Below are 18659 nucleotides of genomic sequence, written 5' to 3'. Positions count from 1 at the left end.
GACATTTTTCAAGCAGCAATAATATATTCCGTATCCACTGCTGTAGTGTATACGTTGACCTTGCAGACATTGTTTGCCCAGTGTGTTCTTCAAACAACTGCCGCCTAGCTGTGTGAGCTTGTTCACATTCTGTCTAAATATCAATAATAATACCGTCTCCAGAAACACCACCTGAGTGACGTTTTTCAAGCAGCAATAATATATTCCGTATCCACTGCTGTAGTGTATACGTTGACCTTGCAGACATTGTTTGCCCAGTGTGTTCTTCAAACAACTGCCGCCTAGCTGTGTGAGCTTTTCCACATTCTGTCTAAATATCAATAATAATACCGTCTCCAGAAACACCACCTGAGTTGTTGTTGTTGTTTTAAAAAAAATGCCAGGCAAAGGCAGGCCGCCACGCAGAGGCACTAGGGGCCGTGCTGCTATGCTATCCTGTGGCCCTAGGAAATTGCCCAGTTTTACAAAGGCAATTACCCTGAACTCCCAAAATGCTGAAGAGGTAGTTGACTGGCTTACACAGCACACCCCATCCTCTACCGTTTCTAACTTTGCCACAACATCCTCATCCTCCTCTGCTATGGGCACCCCACGTAACACTTCCTCCACCACCGGCGCCCCTTCTTCACTGGAGTCAGAGGAGTTATTTACACATGAGTTTCTTGAACTGAGTGATGCGCAACCATTATTGGCAAAAGAAGATGAAGGAGATGAGGACGTTACATCAGATATAATTCTGGCAGACAACACAACAGAGATGGACATAATGAGTGATGAGGAGGTCCCCGCTGCTGCTTCCTTCTGTGAGCTGTTAGAAGAAATTGATGCATCTGAGGAGAATGATGATGAGGAGATTGATGTTTTGTGGGTGCCCAGTAGAAGAGAGCAAGAGGAGGATAGTTCAGATGGAGAGACGGAGAGTCAGAGAGGCAGGAGGAGAATAAGACTTAGAAGAAGCAGGGAGGACAGCTCGCAGGGAACAGTAGGGCAACAACATGTATCGGCACCTGTGGTCAGCCGGCCATCGCACGCGCCATTGCCGCCAACTTCTACTGTTACCGCCAGATTGCCAGCTTCAAAAAGCTCAGCAGTGTGGGATTTTTTTAATGTGTGTGCCTCTGACAAAAGCGTTGTAATTTGCAATGAGTGCAGTCAGAAACTGAGTCTTGGGAAGCCCAACACCCACATAGGTACAACTTCTATGCGAAGGCACATGAACGGCAAGCACAAAGCACTATGGGAGCAACACCTCAAAGGCAGCAGACAAACTAAAAGCCACCCTCCTTCTGGTCCAGCATCTTACTGCTCTACCTCTGCTGTCCTTGACCCGTCTGAACCACCCTCCACTCCGCCTTCCACCTTGACCACCAGTTCCCAGTCATCTGCCCCCAGCCAAGTTTCTGTGAGGGCCATGTTTGAGCGTAAGAAGCTAATGTCTGCGAGTCACCCCCTTGCCCGGCGTCTGACAGCTGGCTTGTCTGCACTCTTAGCCCGCCAGCTTTTACCATACCAGCTGGTGGACTCTGAGGCCTTCCGCAAATTTGTAGCAATTGGGACACCGCAGTGGAAGGTACCCAGCCGCAATTTTTTCTCCAAGAAGGGAATACCACACCTGTACCACCATGTGCAGAGCCAAGTCACCGCATCTCTGTCACTTAGTGTTGGGGCAAAGGTCCATATGACTACTGACGCATGGTCCTACAAGCATGGTCAGGGCAGGTATGTCACCTACACTGCCCACTGGGTGAACTTGGTTATGGCTGGGAAGCAGGGAATGCGTGGCTCAACAACAACAGTGGAGTTGGTGTCACCGCCACGGATTGCACGCGGTTCTGCCACCACCTCTACTCCTCCTTCGCTCTCTACCTCGTCTTCTTCCTCTGCTTCCTCCTCCTCTGCTGCTGGGTGCCTGGAAAGCAGAAACCATACCGGATCTGTACTCCTGTTATCTCTGCAGTCACAGGCCGATCGGTGGCTGACCCCACACCAACTGAAGATCGGAAAAGTGGTGTGTGACAACGGAAGCAATCTGTTGGCAGCACTGAGACTGGGCAATTTAACACATGTGCCCTGCATGGCACATGTTCTGAATTTAATAGTCCAACGTTTTGTCTCGAAGTACCCAGGATTCCAGGACATTCTCAGGCAGTCCAGGAAGGTGTCGGCCCATTTCAGACGTTCCTACACAGCCATGGCATGCCTTGCTGACATTCAGCAGCGGTACAACATGCCAGTCAGGCGTTTAATTTGCGACAGCCAGACTCGCTGGAATTCAACGCTCCTCATGTTTGAACGTCTGCTGCAACAACAAAGAGCCGTCAATGAATACCTGTTTGAACTGGGTGGTAGGACTGGATCTGCAGAGCTGGGGATTTTTTTCCCCCGTTACTGGGTGCTTATGCGCGATGCCTGCAGGCTCATGCGCCCTTTTGAAGAGGTTACAAACATGGTCAGTCGCACCGAAGGCACCATCAGCGACCTAATACCCTTTGCTTTCTTCCTGGAGCGTGCCGTGCGACGAGTGACAGATGAGGCTGTAGACCAGCGTGACGAGGAGCAGGAAGCACACGATTTCTGGTCGGAATCACCAGAACGAGCCCAGGCACCTGCTGCAATGCAGGGAGAGGTGTCAGAAGTGGAGTCAGAGGAGGAAGGTGGCTTTGTGGAGGAGGAGGACCAACAGGAGCAGGCTTCCCAGGGGGCTTTTGGTGACCTTTTGGGGACCCCTGCTCTTGTACGTGGCTGGGGGGAGGAGACCGTGGATGATATAGTCCTTGATAACGAGGAAGCGGAGATGGATACCTCTGCATCCAACCTTGTGAGAATGGGGTCTTTTATGCTGTCATGCCTGTTGAAGGACCCCCGTATCAAGAGGCTTAAGGAGAAGGACCTGTACTGGGTCGCAACGCTACTAGACCCTCGGTACAAGCATAAAGTGGCAGAAATGTTACCAATGTACCACAAGTCCGAAAGGATGCTGCATTTACAAACCAGCCTGCAAAACATGTTGTACAATGCTTTTAAGGGTGATGTCACTTCAGGAACTCATCAACATTCCAGGGGCAGAGGTGCCAGTAATCCTGCCACGAGCGCACCTGCAAGGACAATGCACTTTGGGCACTCTGTAACGTCAGACATGCAAAGGTTTTTCAGTCCAAGGCAGCGCCAGAACCCTTCTGGATCCACCCTCAAAGAACGCCTCGACCGGCAGGTAGCGGACTACCTGGCATTAACTGCAGATATCGACACTCTGAGGAGCGATGAACCCCTGGACTACTGGGTGCGCAGGCTTGATCTGTGGCCAGAGCTGTCACAATTTGCCATGAACCTCTTGTCTTGCCCCGCCTCAAGTGTCCTCTCAGAAAGGACCTTCAGTGCAGCAGGAGGGATTGTAACTGAGAAGAGAACTCGCCTAGGTCACAAAAGTGTGGATTACCTGACCTTTATTAAATTGAACGAGGCATGGATCTCGGAGGGTTACTGCACGCCGGAAAACTTGTTCTGACTCCCCATGTAGCTGTCCTTCTCTGCACGCCGCATGACTCCACACACAGCTGTCCTTTAGCGTCCTCCTCCCTCCGCCACCGTTACAAACTAGGGTGCAAACCCTACTGGTTTCATTTTAATCAAAACTTTTTGGACAGGTAAATCCTGAGTTTTTCTGGCCTCTGTGCTTCAGTGGCTGCAACCAAAAAAATTCATATTTTCAGCATTTATATGGCCTATTTTTTCTGGCCTCTGTGCTTCAGTGGCTGCGACAAAAAAAAATTCATATTTTCAGCATTTATATGGCATATTTTTTCTGGCCTCTGTGCTTCAGTGGCTGCGACAAAAAAAATTCATATTTTCAGCATTTATATGGCATATTTTTTCTGGCCTCTGTGCTTCAGTGGCTGCGACAAAAAAAATTAATATTTTCAGCATTTATATGGCATATTTTTTCTGGCCTCTGTGCTTCAGTGGCTGCGACAAAAAAAAATTCATATTTTCAGCATTGATATGGCATAATTTTTCTGGCCTCTGTGCTTCAGTGGCTGCAACAAATTTTTTTTATATTTTTAGCATTCATATGGCATATTTTTTCTGGCCTCTGTGCTTCAGTGGCTGCGACAAATTTTTTTTATATTTTTAGCATTCGTATGGCATATTTTTTCTGGCCTCTGTGCTTCAGTGGCTGCGACAAAAAAAAATTCATATTTTCAGCATTTATATGGCATATTTTTTCTGGCCTCTGTGCTTCAGTGGCTGCGACAAAAAAAATTATATTTTTAGCATTCATATGGCATATTTTTTCTGGCCTCTGTGCTTCAGTGGCTGCGACAAAAAAAAATTCATATTTTCAGCATTGATATGGCATAATTTTTCTGGCCTCTGTGCTTCAGTGGCTGCAACAAATTTTTTTTATATTTTTAGCATTCATATGGCATATTTTTTCTGGCCTCTGTGCTTCAGTGGCTGCGACAATTTTTTTTTATATTTTTAGCATTCGTATGGCATATTTTTTCTGGCCTCTGTGCTTCAGTGGCTGCGACAAAAAAAAAATCATATTTTCAGCATTTATATGGCATATTTTTTCTGGCCTCTGTGCTTCAGTGGCTGCGACAAAAAAAAATATATTTTTAGCATTCATATGGCATATTTTTTCTGGCCTCTGTGCTTCAGTGGCTGCGACAAAAAAAACATAATTTTTCAGGAAAGTACACATGCCTAATTTTTCAGGGTTCTGCAACAGTGGCAAAATCGCATCTTTTATGGTCACCGCAGGTGATCAATAAAGTAGACCAAAACTGGGCCCACACTGCACAATCAGTGTTTTTTGGTTCACTTCACTGTACATTGAATTACCTCTGCCTGACCGTGCACGTGCTCACAAGCACGGTGACTGCTAAACACACCACTACAGAAATATTGCCACCAACAGGACGAACATCCTGGAGGTGACAAGCAACTAGTAATTAAAAACTATTATTTGCTCACTTGACGGTATCATTCATGAAAGCTCTTTGCGTTTTTTTGCGTTGCAGTAAGCGCCGCGTTTTGTCTTTGTATGTGAACAGGCTGTAACCTTTACACGACTTGATTGGCATGTAGACGCCGGACGTTTTAAAGCAGTTTACACAAGTTTAGAAATGTAGTGTGATTTCTGCCCTTTACAGCACAAAACGCAGCGCTGTGTCAACAATGTATTTTTCAGATACATTTTTGCCCTTGATCCCCCTCTGGCATGCCACTGTCCAGGTCGTTGCACCCTTTAAACAACTTTAAAATCATTTTTCTGGCCAGAAATGTCTTTTCTAGCTTTTAAAATTCACCTTCCCATTGAAGTCTATGGGGTTCGCGACGTTCGCGAACCGTTCGCATTTTTTTTTTTTTAAAGGTAAAATTTTATTGTTTTATAACACATTAAACATAAAACAAAGTATATGCCGTAAATGCAGTTGAGTTACCATGACAGAGCTTGGAATAAAACGTTTACATACCAATTCGTTGTCCGTTCGCATTTTTGACGCAAGTTCGCGAATATGTTCGCGAACATTTTTTCCGCCGTTCGCTACATCCCTAGCTGTAATAGATAATTTTCCCATCTACTGTAATCATAAGCTGTCTTTGGTATTACTATATAAGGATATATCACCAAAGAGTTTCTGGAGTATATACAGGTCTCGTAACACCAGGGTTTAAACCTTTGTTTTTATACATAAAGTGGCATTAAAGTGCCTTTAAAAAAATTTATATTTGAAAGGTCTAGATCCATACCCTATCCACTTCACAGGACAGAAAGATTCACATATATGGAACATTGAACATTGAGCTAGGAATCTCCATTTTTATTTAAATGACTGCTACCCTTTTTTTTTTTTTGATCGAATTTTGGCAGTTATACCCAATAGCTTTTTAAAGGCCCCAGGATGGAAAAGGCTTGTCTACTTATATTGTTATTGTGGATTTTATTATTCTTTAAAATGTAAGAGTTATGTCACAATTGTTTTGTTAAACTGTATTAACTGCAGTCATACATTTATAACTACCACATACTGTATGTGTCTGATTTAAATAAGCATAGCTTTAGTTTGCCAAGGCTGCAATAAGAACAGAGCAATAAACCCTGCAATTCATTTTTCTGCAAGCTTAAGACATTTTTTCCTACTCATAATGAAAAATACAGTAGATGAGGTGGTTCACAAGAGACACATTTCAATCAAGTTCAACCTTTTGTATAAATATTACTGCTGAATTTGTTGGCTCAAAAAAGGAGAAAACAATTCCTAACTGCACCTGAGGAGTGAAAAAATGTATTCCTGATTCCAATAGGGAAATTGGACCAGTCCATGAATCTGCTTTATATGTGCAGTGTACCCTTTGTTCTCTCACTTGCTAAATGGCATCCAAAAAATTTTGTAACTATATAACCAGAAAAGAGGGCCACATTATACATAATGGAAAGCATTGCAATTAATATATCTAAGATAGCTACAGTATTACAAATCAACCTCATATAAAACCCTGGCACTGGGTTGTAACCAGGGGCTGAAACCCCCCTAAATATTTTGCCAGTCCCAGTGCTAATGTTTCGAATGGAAACAGTAACACGCAATTCTTAATCCTACAAATACTTATTTCCCATGTCTGGTACCATCAGTAATTTCTAGTAGCTTCCAATATAATGAACTGACCATAAACCAACAAGCAAGTGTCGCTAGATAACATCAACTTATGTAGGCATCAGTAAAAAATGCTAGCGCTGCTTGGCTGGGAAGTAAGGTTGCCCCCTGCTGTTTATAAGTATAATCGTTTCCCTGCAGAGCAGCTAGAGACTGTCTGAAGTTTCCTATACACAGCAGTCAGAGCAAGTAAATGAAGGGGAAACTTCAGTGAATAAAGTCAGGTTTCTTATAAAAACGGTACACATTTTTTTAATCAAAGTATATTCTAGATAGGTATCTTTTTTCCTTTAATGGAAACAAAACCAGCCTATTGGGTTTATTTAATGTTTAAATGATTTTTATAGTAGATTTAAGGTATGGATTTGTTATGCGGAAAACCCCAGGTTCTGAGCATTCTGAATAACAGTTCCCATACATGCAACTTCCATTTTTGTAATGGAATACACTCTCAACACACATACCCCAATATTAGCAGATATGTGAGCAATAATATTGTTTTCTTTCTCCTTTTGCAGGCATTTATGGGGGATAATTATTGCGATGGAATTAATAACCGAGCCTTCTGCAACTATGATGGAGGGGATTGCTGTGCCTCCACAATTAAGAGCAAAAAGGTAAAACAAAAAGGATGATGTAAAATCATGATGTCATACATAAATGTATATGGTACCCCAATGCTGGTTGGGAGCCCATAAAAATTTCTTACAGTAGATCCTCAAATGAAAATTCTCCCTACCTATCTCATGTAGTAATTCTGCATCGAGCTCCAGAAATCTCTTAATTGTGACAATATGTCGAGGTTAGGGGCAATGTCAGATATAGTAGTTTGCCGTTTTCGGCATAGTTTTTCCCATTCATCTGAATTATAAGGTATTACTAGAATTAAAGCAGTATGATGTTATAATTATATGATAGACAAAAGCCATGAAACATGCCAAAGATAAGCAGTGCGTAGTGATGTCAGTTTATATTACATGCTTAGGTATAGCGCTTGTGTATATATATTAATTTATTATAAAAACATTATTAATCCTGCTGTAAAATACAAGAATATTAGAAGTCACTATGGTGTAATTTTATAATAGTATGAAACCCATTATTGTCATGAATCTCCAAGTTGACTTCTCGGGGGTTATTTACTAAACTCTGAATGCAAAAATCACAAAGAATTTGTGATTTTTTTTTTATAAAATCGGACTTTTAAAAAAAAGCACAAATTTTTCTGAATTTATTAAACCCTGAGGATGGGAAAAGTCTGAATCTGAAAATCTGGCATCTCGCACCTGACGAGGTTGCATATAAGTCAATGGGAGAAGTCCCAATGATTTTATGATGTGCGCTGAGTTTCATGCAATACCCCGAAGTTTTTGGACATAAAAAACCCGAGTGGATTTGATAAGTTCAGCGTTTGATAAATACCCCCTAATATCTTCATATATAACAACAGTGAGTACATTATGGGGCATAAGTGCAAAAACCATGAAAAAGTAAAAGCTGTTGAGACCCTATAGAAGTCAATGGAAGTCAAGCTGCACTGATCCTATTGAACCTTTTTCTAGCCATTTTGACTTTTAGAGATTTTCTGTTTTTTTGCTACTAATTGTCTGAAAAACTCAAATTTTTAGAGGCTTTGTATCCTTAAGTGCAGTGCTGTCCAACTTCTGTGGTACAGAGGGCCAGAATTTTTCTAGCCTACATGGGGGAGGGCCGATAATGGAAGCCAGTGATGACCACTCCCTGTTTCTAAATCACACCCACTTTAAACCACACCCATGTTACCACAAGACCTTGTCCACATTAATTGTGGTAGCACACAAAGAGACCAGATGATTGGTGCTCACTGCAGGGATATCATTTATCACTCATATGTGAAAAAAGTTGTCATATTAAAGGAATTGTTCAGTGTAAAAATAAAAACTGAGGCTGTTCAAAATAAAAAAATGTTTCTAATATAGTTATTTTGCCAAAAATGTTATGTATAAAGGCTGGAGTGACTGGATGTCTAACATAACACAACAGAACACTACTCCCTGCTTTTCAGCTCTCTTGGTTTCCACTGATTGGTTACCAGACATTAACCAATCAGTGACTTGAGGGGGGGCACAAGGGTCATAACTGTTGCTTTTGAATCTGAGCTGAATGCTAAGGATCAATTTCAAACTCACCAAACAGTTATGTGCCCCCCTTATAGTCACTGACTAACTCAGAGAAACCATAAGAGCTGAAAAGCAGGAAGTAGTGTTCTGTTCTGTTAGACACTCACACCAACCTTTATACAAAACATTTTGGCTAACTAACTATATTAGGAACATTTGTTTCTGCCTCCTCCCTTGCTGATAACACAGCACCCCCAAACACATGATTAAACACCTTAGGGCCCCCTAACAATAATTTTCAAATGTTAAAACCCCAAAACAAATAACAGACTTATGTTCCGCAGGGCACACACAGACAGGTAACAGGTAGCATAGGGCAGCATAGGGAGCATAGGGCAGACAGAGTATGGCACACACAGGCAGAGTAGGACAGGCAAAGATTATGGCACACACAGGGAGCATAGGGCAGGCAGAACAGAGCAGGAGACACAAGAGTGAACAATGTAGGGGGGATTACATGTGTGAACAATACAGGGGATAATAGTCTGAATTTGATTAAACAATGCAGGGGCCAGTTAATTTCTGTAGTGATACCTTTCAAATTTTACACATGGTAAGCAGACACAGCAGGCAGACTTTGACGTGGGGGGTCACACAAGGGGGGCCCACAGACCACCAGTTGGATAGCCCTGCTTTAGTGCATCTTTCAGTTTTTTTTAAAAAAAAACTTTTGTTTAAAGTTTAAAGGGAAACATCATACTGGTTACTATGAGTTACTGCTATCAGGCAAATGGGGAGGCCCATTTATTAACATTCTCATTTTAGCGTTTTTTGAGGTTTTTGAAACCACATATTAACTAATTTTCTCTAAAACCACAAATGCCATGTAATTTATTAAATGTATTAAAAGATCCGAATTAAAACACACCACTGAAGAGAAATAAAAAAAACATGAATTTTTAAAGAAAAAAATACAAATTGTGAAACAAATAAAAATTCCAATTTCTTTAGTAATCACTACAACCATGGGGGTATATTTATAAATTTCCAAAAAAGTGCAAAATTAATTATAGATTTAAAGAAAGAACATTTCCGAAGGTGTTTTGCTCTACTTTATTTCAGTTTTGACCATAATCTTGGATATAGAGAAAAAGAGAGAGAGATGTTCAGTCCTTATTTCTTTCTTTTCCAGATTGCCCATGTGATCTACTATTTAATCTTACAGAATATATTTGTTCACTGTATAAGATAACTAAATGCCAACTGTTTGGTTGTTGGCCAAAATGCATTTTGGATACTTGAAGGCTTGTGTATTTACTCCTTGATTTTAAAGTTCTAAATCACTTTTCTTCCAAGAACAATTCCATAAAATTAACCATATAAAAATGTTTGTGTAAACAAAATCACAGCAAATTGTAATTTATGCGGTAAAAGGTTTAGTAAGGTGAACATTGTTTAAGCATCCAATACTTGCTATGATTGTCTTTATCCCTTTCTAATCCTGCATCTTTCGGCACTTGGCCCACAATAGCCTAAGGGCCTCAGAGATTCTTGCAGACTCTGTGTAACAACACAATCTGTGAATCTTGTTTTTTTTATGGTAGATTTATGGATCTTTCTCACAAAAGTTTCTAACTGTCAATAAAATGAGTGCCAGTTGGCAAAGTTTTAAAGCACCTGCATCTGAGAGTATCCTCCCAGCCGCCATGCAGCTTAGAGTTACTTATTTTGCTGGGAAAGGACAGAATTTTTTTTTAGTTGGATCCAATATCAGCAGTGAATTTTTCTTGTATAAGAACGCCCCATTAGGGCTTATCTTTTTGACTTTTTATGTTTGCAAAGACATGCCTTATAGACAGATATAAATGAGAAGCAATATACAATACTTCAATCCATCTTTTTAGGAATGCACAAAGATCCCTGAGATACCCTATTTTTTATAGGGGGTAAAACAACAGCAATCTCTTATTTTCAGGTTTTTCAAGGGATCACTGTGATTGGCTAGTCTGGCTGTTTGCATGTTGGATTACCAAATACGACTTCAAAAGGGACCCATAGGAACAAATCATTATACATCCTGGTCTTGTCGTGAATATGAAGAGCTGCATCTTCTTCACACTTTGCTTGAGATCTGGTTGTTCAGATGAAAGCTGAATTGACAGATAAATGTAGTTTGCCCACCCAAGTATCTGCCTAAATATTAAGTGATTTGATCATTTGACTTGTAACTGTGTGTGGCAGACAATTTTAAATCATACTGATTTGTAGGAGACAAAACCATGACATGAAAGGCCATTGTAGACTTATAACCTCCTCACCCTGTCATCATCATTTTTTTTAATAATATAAGGCCAGCACTTTAACTTATAACAAACAAAGGTCTTACAATAATTTAACAAACAAGGGTTTACAGAGTCATAATAAGATCAACTTGCAAGAGATTACAATCTAAAGAGTTAGGGTACATTTGAATCATAGGTATTATGGAAACTGGTGATTTATGATACATTAATGTCTGATCAATCAAGATATAATAAGCTTCCCCAAACAGGTGTGTCTTTAGGGAGTGTTTGAAAGTTTGGAAGGACAATTAGAGTCTCAGAGTTTGAAAGCCTGAGAGAAGTCTTGCAGTCAGGAATGGAATGAAATGATGAGAGGAGAGGTGGCATGAAGTGAAGACAGGCAAAGGTCAGAAGCAGAGTGTAGGCTGCACAAAGTAGTGTATTTTGGGATCAGAGCTGTAATATAAAGAGTGACTTCATTGTTAATGCCCTTGAATGTGAGTGTTTGAATTTGATTCTAAAGGAGACAGAGCCAGTGAAGGGATGTTCTTGTGTAGCGTGAGATGAATGAGTGTGAAAGGAGATATATGAATATGACCAGATTTGGCAAGTGTATGGATGTGTGGTGTAAAAGACAAATGGGAGTCCAAGATAATTCCTAGGCAGAATGCCTGTGTTGTTGAAAGGTGAGTTATTAATTGTGAGGGAAACCTGAGGGCAGGGAAAGATTTTGGAGGAAATATAATGAATTATGCTTTAGAGACATTTAATTGCCTTCAGGAGTTCCAACAATGAGATGGAATGAGGTGGAGGTAGACTTAAAGACTTTAAAGGAACCATCGGTAAAGTAGATTTCCTATCATAAAATAATTAGCAGCTACGTATTATAATTGCATTTTGGTGACATTGCCTGTAATAACATTCAATGCACAAACATTTTCTGGCCTGCTTTGGAGTCCAAATGAAATTTGTTTTACCCCTTCAGATGAGTTTTTTTTGTCTGTGTCTCTATAAACTTAAAGTCACATGTAAGTATTACACCTACATGTAACTTCTGGTTTAATCAGACAAGGGCTAGCAGTCCGTAATTTGTTGGCACTTTATAAATACATGGTAATAATAATGTAAGGACAACAGCTTTTACAACTCTGCCTATCTGCCGGTATTCTTTCTTGCTTCCTTTTGGTTTAATTGTAAAATTTTCTTATTTGTTCAGTGCTAATTTGAGTGTATAAAAATATATTTTCACTCAAATTTTCACTTTGATCAAAAGAACATAAATAAAACATTTGCACAAGAAAATTTTTAGTTTCATTCGGGTCTTCAGGTTATAGTTTGGTTAAGAATCGGTGCTTGGTCCAAATCTAAAATCAATATTATATTTTGATCCCTAGTATTCAGTTCTGCTTCTTATGCATAATAGGAATACAGCTTATACAAATACAGAGGGACCTATTTATTAAAATACATACACAAATGTTACTTTATTGATGAAAAAATCTGTATTAAAAAAAAACACATTCAAATACAACCATGAATTAAATATGAATACCTATAATTCATAGCCAAAAAAAGTCATATAGCTTATATTTTGCCTAGGACAGCTCCCAATGACTTCTGCATGACCTCACAAGTTTTTAGAAACTGAAATGTTTACATTTTTTTTATTTAATATCGAAAATTCATGTTTTTTAAACCATTTTTAAAACTCATGATTTTTAGAACATAAAATTTAAATCACAGAAAAAAAATACTGAGGTTGATATACTGTATAATTGAGTATTCTGAAAGGAATCCCTATCCAGAGGACTATTCAATGTGTACAGAAAAATGAATTTTCCTGTTTCATGGCTAATGTGTGCCACAACAAATCACGGTGGCAGGACTAAAAGGCAATCCCTAATATAGCTGTATATAGGAGATTTCATTTCCACATGTCTATTTTTCTTATGTTGTTTGTGTAATGTTTCATAACACATATTATTACCATTTCCTGGAAAAGAGATATCAGTAGTAGATTTATGTCAGCTGAGAATCTTTTGGCAAATTCCCATATGAGATTTGGTGAATATACATGTTATTACTGCTTTAATAAGTAAACTTTGACATGTGGAAGCAGCACATCATTTGTGCAGAACATGGTGTCCTCTACAGATACTGTTCAGACAGGTTAAATGTCTAGGTCGGGAAAAAATTATGTCAATAACTCAATGCACATGGGGCACACAGCAGCTGTTCCCCAGGGCTCTTTTTATGACAGTCTAATGATGCAATATGTTGAAATACAGTTCTGAGGGATGTTCTACTTAGAGATTTTCTCGCTGCAGACACCAATTATATGCAAGCTGCACAAGTTTATGGTTGGCTGAAGCTGTTTTCCATGTTCAAGAAGGTTACATACTAACCTATCATTACAATATTGCTTTGCAATATTTACAATGGAAATGCTTGCTAAAATGCTAAATGGAGAACTAGGGCCATGGATGCTTTGATCAAGGTATTTTTTAGGATACCAATTTCCTCCCTCTTTTAAATAGTTAGATCAGATCAAAAAAGACCAAATTCAGAGCCATGAGAGTCTGTCACCAGGGTCCTCTGCCTCCGAGGTGGCTTGCTGCTGCCCCCTATCCCCTCTCCTACCTGCTCTTCCCACTCTTTCCACTGCCTACTAGTTTTTCATTGGTAGGCGGGCGGTAACAGCAGAAGAGATGGGCGGGTCGAACAACAGAGACAGCCACGGGCCATGAAAGTTTTGCTCGCAGCTGAAAGAGAAGGTATGTGGGGGAATGGATTGCGCTCAACTTTAAACTGAAGCGCAATGAAAACCAGCTATTAAAAAATATTGGATTGCAATTAGAATGGGCTTATACCCATTCCCCAAAGGCAAAGGGGGATTTTAATTTTAGACAATATATCCCCTGTAATGCATTTGGACAAAAAAAAGTCGCTGAGAAAAAAAGTTGGTGAGACAAAAAAAGTTGCCACAAGAAAAAAGGCCCATTGACTTTAATGAGTGAGAAAAAATTCTCAAGCAAAAAAATGTTGACGTCTATTGATTTTGTGAATTCTTTGGCAAAACCAAACAGATTTGGTTATCACTAAATTTCACAAAAGGCATTGGAATCAATGGTCATTTTCTTTTCTGCATTTGTTTTTTCTTGCATCAAATGCCAGTCAGTGACGGTTTTTCCTTCTCCCCAGTGGGAAAAAAAAAAGCCAAAACAGCGAAACCATAAATAAAATGCATGGAGAAATTCAAATAATGATGTTAGTGTTTTTTTTCCTGCACTTGGCATCTGATAAATAAATTGCATGGCAAAACTCTTAATACTGCCATTGGTCTTTTTGCCACATGATAAAAATGCATGGAACAATTCTAAAGCAAATTTGCAAATTTTACTGCGAAACAGTATCAGGTGAAAAAAATGTGCTCATCCCCAGTCTAGTTGTAGAACACAATGTACATACAGTTGGTCAGCCCTGGCTTACATTTGAGGTTTTATCCTGTAGACCCATTGTGTAAAAGGATTATTGTCTAAAATCTGTTATTAACCAAATGTGCCAATGAGTGAATTGTGACTCTGCAACATCAGGGCTGCTAAGATGTGCTATAGGTATTGGGCTACTTAATAATTATATAATAAGCATTTCCTTCTTATGTTGTTCTCTCTCATCTAGGTAACACCCTTTCCTTCAAACTGTGACTTACAGGGGGAGTGTGCATGTCTTGATCCGAAAGCGGAGGAAAACATCCATAAAGATGCTCACCACCCAAGCCTTGGATAGCCTTGGACTGAACAATGCTAAATATGACCATCAACCATAGGCAGACTGGAAGACACATCACATTCCTTCTGGTATTAATTTTTACATTAGCTGCTGATCTGGATAGCATTTCTGCACCAGGGACCATTAAACATGAACTGCCTGCCTTTCCATATCGTTGAAAGACTCAGACTGGGAATAATGTATTCCATAAATTAAAATGCCATAAGGAACAAATGACCACAGTATAAGAAATCACTTGTTTGTGTTGTGCTGTGGTATGACCAGATGAAGGCAAGATGCAAGCCATAATAGAGCATATAACCAACTAGACTGGGTGTTTTTTGTCCTCCTTTCCCTCATAGATGCTTACTTTTCAAAGAAGGATCTAAGTTGAGGTTCCCTTCATAAGACTGAATCATCTATGCTATGATGGGGAAACTGGAATTATTCTTCTGAAAGCTGGTCTTCATCCTAAATAGTGATGTTTAAATCTACAGTCAGTGCCAGCTTGATTGTGAGTTGTAGATCAAAGCTATTCTGGTCTGTTAAATGCCTTTTGAAATGAGAACAAGCTGCCTTGTGGCAGATGTGTATGGGTACTTTCCTAACACACACACACACAAAACCCAATTCTAGTTGTTTGATCATAACTGTTGCTGCTATTCCTGCTGCTATGTCCCATACAGCCATTTCCTTACTGTCAGGACAGGGTGATATAAACCCAAACAACCAGTCTGCCTTAAAGCGTATATGAAGCCTGTGATTACACCCTCGGGCTTGTCATTTGCACCAAGTAATAGGAACCTCACACAAGTACCCATCTTTTAATATTTGCACCTCCTGGCATAGAGCTTAGTGATCAAGACCAATTGATATAACTCATTATAGATTCAGAGACCCAAAACATCTGTATAACTTGGAGTCTCTTGAATATGAGTTCTTAATATGATATGTTTAATCTGCTCCTGAAGCAGTTATAATATTTAAACATTATTTTTGTCAGTATTATATTTCAGTGTCTGATCATATACACTTCCATGGTGACATAAATTCACCACTGAACCCCATTATTGTCCCACCACAATGTCCAGGTATATACTGTAGTTTGCCTTTGCCAGTGCCACATCTATTGCTTGGCAAATCATCTCTTGATGCTGCCTCAGCAAGATCTAAAGCTCCTACAGATGTGCCTAATGGCAATCATTGTGGCCCATAATTGTTCGGTTATGTGGTTACAAATTGGAAACATAAACAGAATAGGGCTAAGCTAAAATGCTCACTCATACCATCAACATGAGTCACCAACTAGCTAGTGAATATGGAGGATAACATGAGTTGTATAGTAGCTCGGCATTAACTGGATAGTTTGTTAGAGTGTGCCGATATAGATAGCATCTTTTTAGAATGAGGGTGATGATTATATATGGGATGCATTATAATAAAGTAAAACAACAAGAACAAAAAAACTCAGCTCAGCAGTTGAAAAAGTAAAATTGCTAAACAGTTCTTTTTTTTTTTTTAGCAAATTGAGAATTATTGGTGGGCCAGTCTTACACAGCAATATTGACTGTGTTCAATGCAGAACAATCTTCATTTTTTAGTTCTTCAACTGCTTTTTAAAATGTCCAGGAAAACACTTCCTAACTAGTACTCCATTGAACCGTACTGTCCACAGAAGAGAAAGAACGAAAAGAGAGAACGAAGAAGGCAGCTCTTTAATCCACAGTCCCTGGAAAATGAGGGCATTCCCTAAGGGTGTTTTTTTTTCAGGGCAGGTTTTAGCTACCTCCCTTCTGGTTTCAATTTCACTGGCTTGTTAAATGTCAGGTTTTTTTTTTTTTTCTTTTAGGTTTTTTCCTGTGTTACATTAAAATTAGTCTAAAATGTCTTGCTGCAAATGAGGTGACAAGGGGAAATATTACATAAAACTGCATGGTCAAGTTGAAAAAAAAAATAAAATACAGAAAAAAAATGCTTTATGCTTATGTTAAATGGGACATTATGTTCTTAGCAACAACACAGAGAGATATGCCCACGCAGAGCCGGCTTAGGGCACATCTGTCCATCCTTTGATTGATCATCTACTGAGGATGCTCATTTTAATTTAAGGTCTTTACATGTGCATTTTTATTTTACTATTTTATATATATATATATATATATATATATATATATATATATATATATATATATATATATATATATATATATATATATATAAGAAAATATATATATATATATAAATATATTATATATGACTCAATGTTTCTCATCAATATTCCACTGAACTCTCTTACAACACTCACAGCCATATAGCAAACCTCCACAAAACAGCTGCTGATTTGCTGAGACAGAACCCTCTGTTTCACTACATAATAATGAGTTGTAAAAAAACCACAGGAAAGGAGAGATTGTAAAACAAGGGAGAGCAATGGATTGGCTGAGCACATAAAACTTTTTTCTTTTTTTAACCATAGCTGTACAAAGACAAACGTCTTCAGCCCATAGTTGTTGCTTTCTCATTGGAATATCTGTGCAACTCAAAGAAGCAGAAGAAACAGAGTCGTTAGGCAGGGTAACAGTATGAGGTCACAGTTTATGCCCGAATTTATGTCTGAAAGTGCATTATCCCACTTTACACCAGCAATTTAGCGTTTATTCTATTACGTGATCTCTGTCATTGCCTGTCTGCAGAACTAAAAAAAAAAGAAAGTAAAATCATCAGTGCATCGGTGTATGTAGTCAAACACACCATTGCATTGCTTTCCCTTGTTTACTTAATGCCAATTCTCCATATAGTAACTGTGATCAACAGAATTTTTCTTTTTTTTCATATTACAGAAATTGCTCTTCCTTATTTATGTATTGTAATGGAACTCTTATTATTGATACTATGGAATCTGTAACAGCTTTTATTGTTTGATCAAAACAAAATCAAAATGCAGAGTTGTCTTAAGAACCTGTTAACTGTTCCTACTGTAATTCTGACGCAAGCCCTTTCACCTCTCCCTCTCTCTTGTCCTTTTACCACACCTCATGCGTGTAACTTGTGCTGCTCACTTATTGTTGTCGTTTAGAGATTTTTTTTTTTTTGGTAGAAAAAAAAATCTAATTTAAAGCCTTCAATCAATATATAAAGATGTAAATAGTAGAGCTTATTTATTAAGAATGTCATATGTTTAATTTATATCTATACAATGTTCATTTAAGTTATTTTATTTTTTTTTTCCTCAATACAGTTTTTAACTATTACTTACTTGTTTCGATTTTATGGTATTTTCTGCAACTCAACAAACAAGTCGAATTTCACTGAGAATGTTTAAAAATATAGGAAACATTTGTTTTTTTGCCATGTGTCAATTACTACACTTTAAAATATTATATTGTAAAAGAAAATATATTACATTATATGCTTATTTGTATTTTATCTTGTGATTTTATACCACTACATATTGGGTTTTGGGTAATCTTTAACCACTCAAAAAGGAATCAGGCAAGTCAGGATGAAAAAAAAGGAGGCCAGAAGGTCCGATTTCCTTTTATCTTGTGGGATGAGACGTCAGGACATTCCAAGCTGACAGATTTACAGCTACAAGTGAACCTACATGTCTGCTTGCATTCAGATTCCTTTCTGTTTTCACACAATTTACCATGGTCAGATTTTTAATCTGCAATTAGTACACTCTAATTACCTGTTATGGGATTAATCTCAACGTTCGCTAATTTCAAAGGTTAAACAATGTTTTTGTTTCGTACATATTACAATTTTAAGATTCAAATTCCATCCAAGTCACAAATTATAATAACATTCTGTAAATTACATTTCTCTAAGGGGGTTATTTATAAAAA

At 38.7% G+C, this 18659-nt stretch overlaps 1 protein-coding gene across 1 annotated transcript in view; it reads left to right on the top strand.

The window, feature by feature from the left end:
- LOC108698294 (pappalysin-1) overlaps window positions 1–16958 on the top strand; it is a 204755-nt gene extending 187797 nt beyond the window's left edge. Inside the window, exons 21-22 of the mRNA XM_018229682.2 lie at window positions 7181–7279; window positions 14722–16958. Coding sequence (XP_018085171.1) covers window positions 7181–7279; window positions 14722–14829 — 207 coding nt within the window. The 3' untranslated portion in view covers window positions 14830–16958. The remainder of the gene's footprint in view (window positions 1–7180; window positions 7280–14721) is intronic.
- Window positions 16959–18659: the final 1701 nt, after the last annotated feature.

The sequence above is a fragment of the Xenopus laevis genome, chromosome 8L, assembly GCF_017654675.1.
Source record: "Xenopus laevis strain J_2021 chromosome 8L, Xenopus_laevis_v10.1, whole genome shotgun sequence".
NCBI classification, from domain to species: domain Eukaryota; kingdom Metazoa; phylum Chordata; class Amphibia; order Anura; family Pipidae; genus Xenopus; species Xenopus laevis.
The sequence above is the reverse complement of the archived record's forward strand: the minus strand, read 5'-3'. Positions and strand labels throughout refer to the sequence as shown.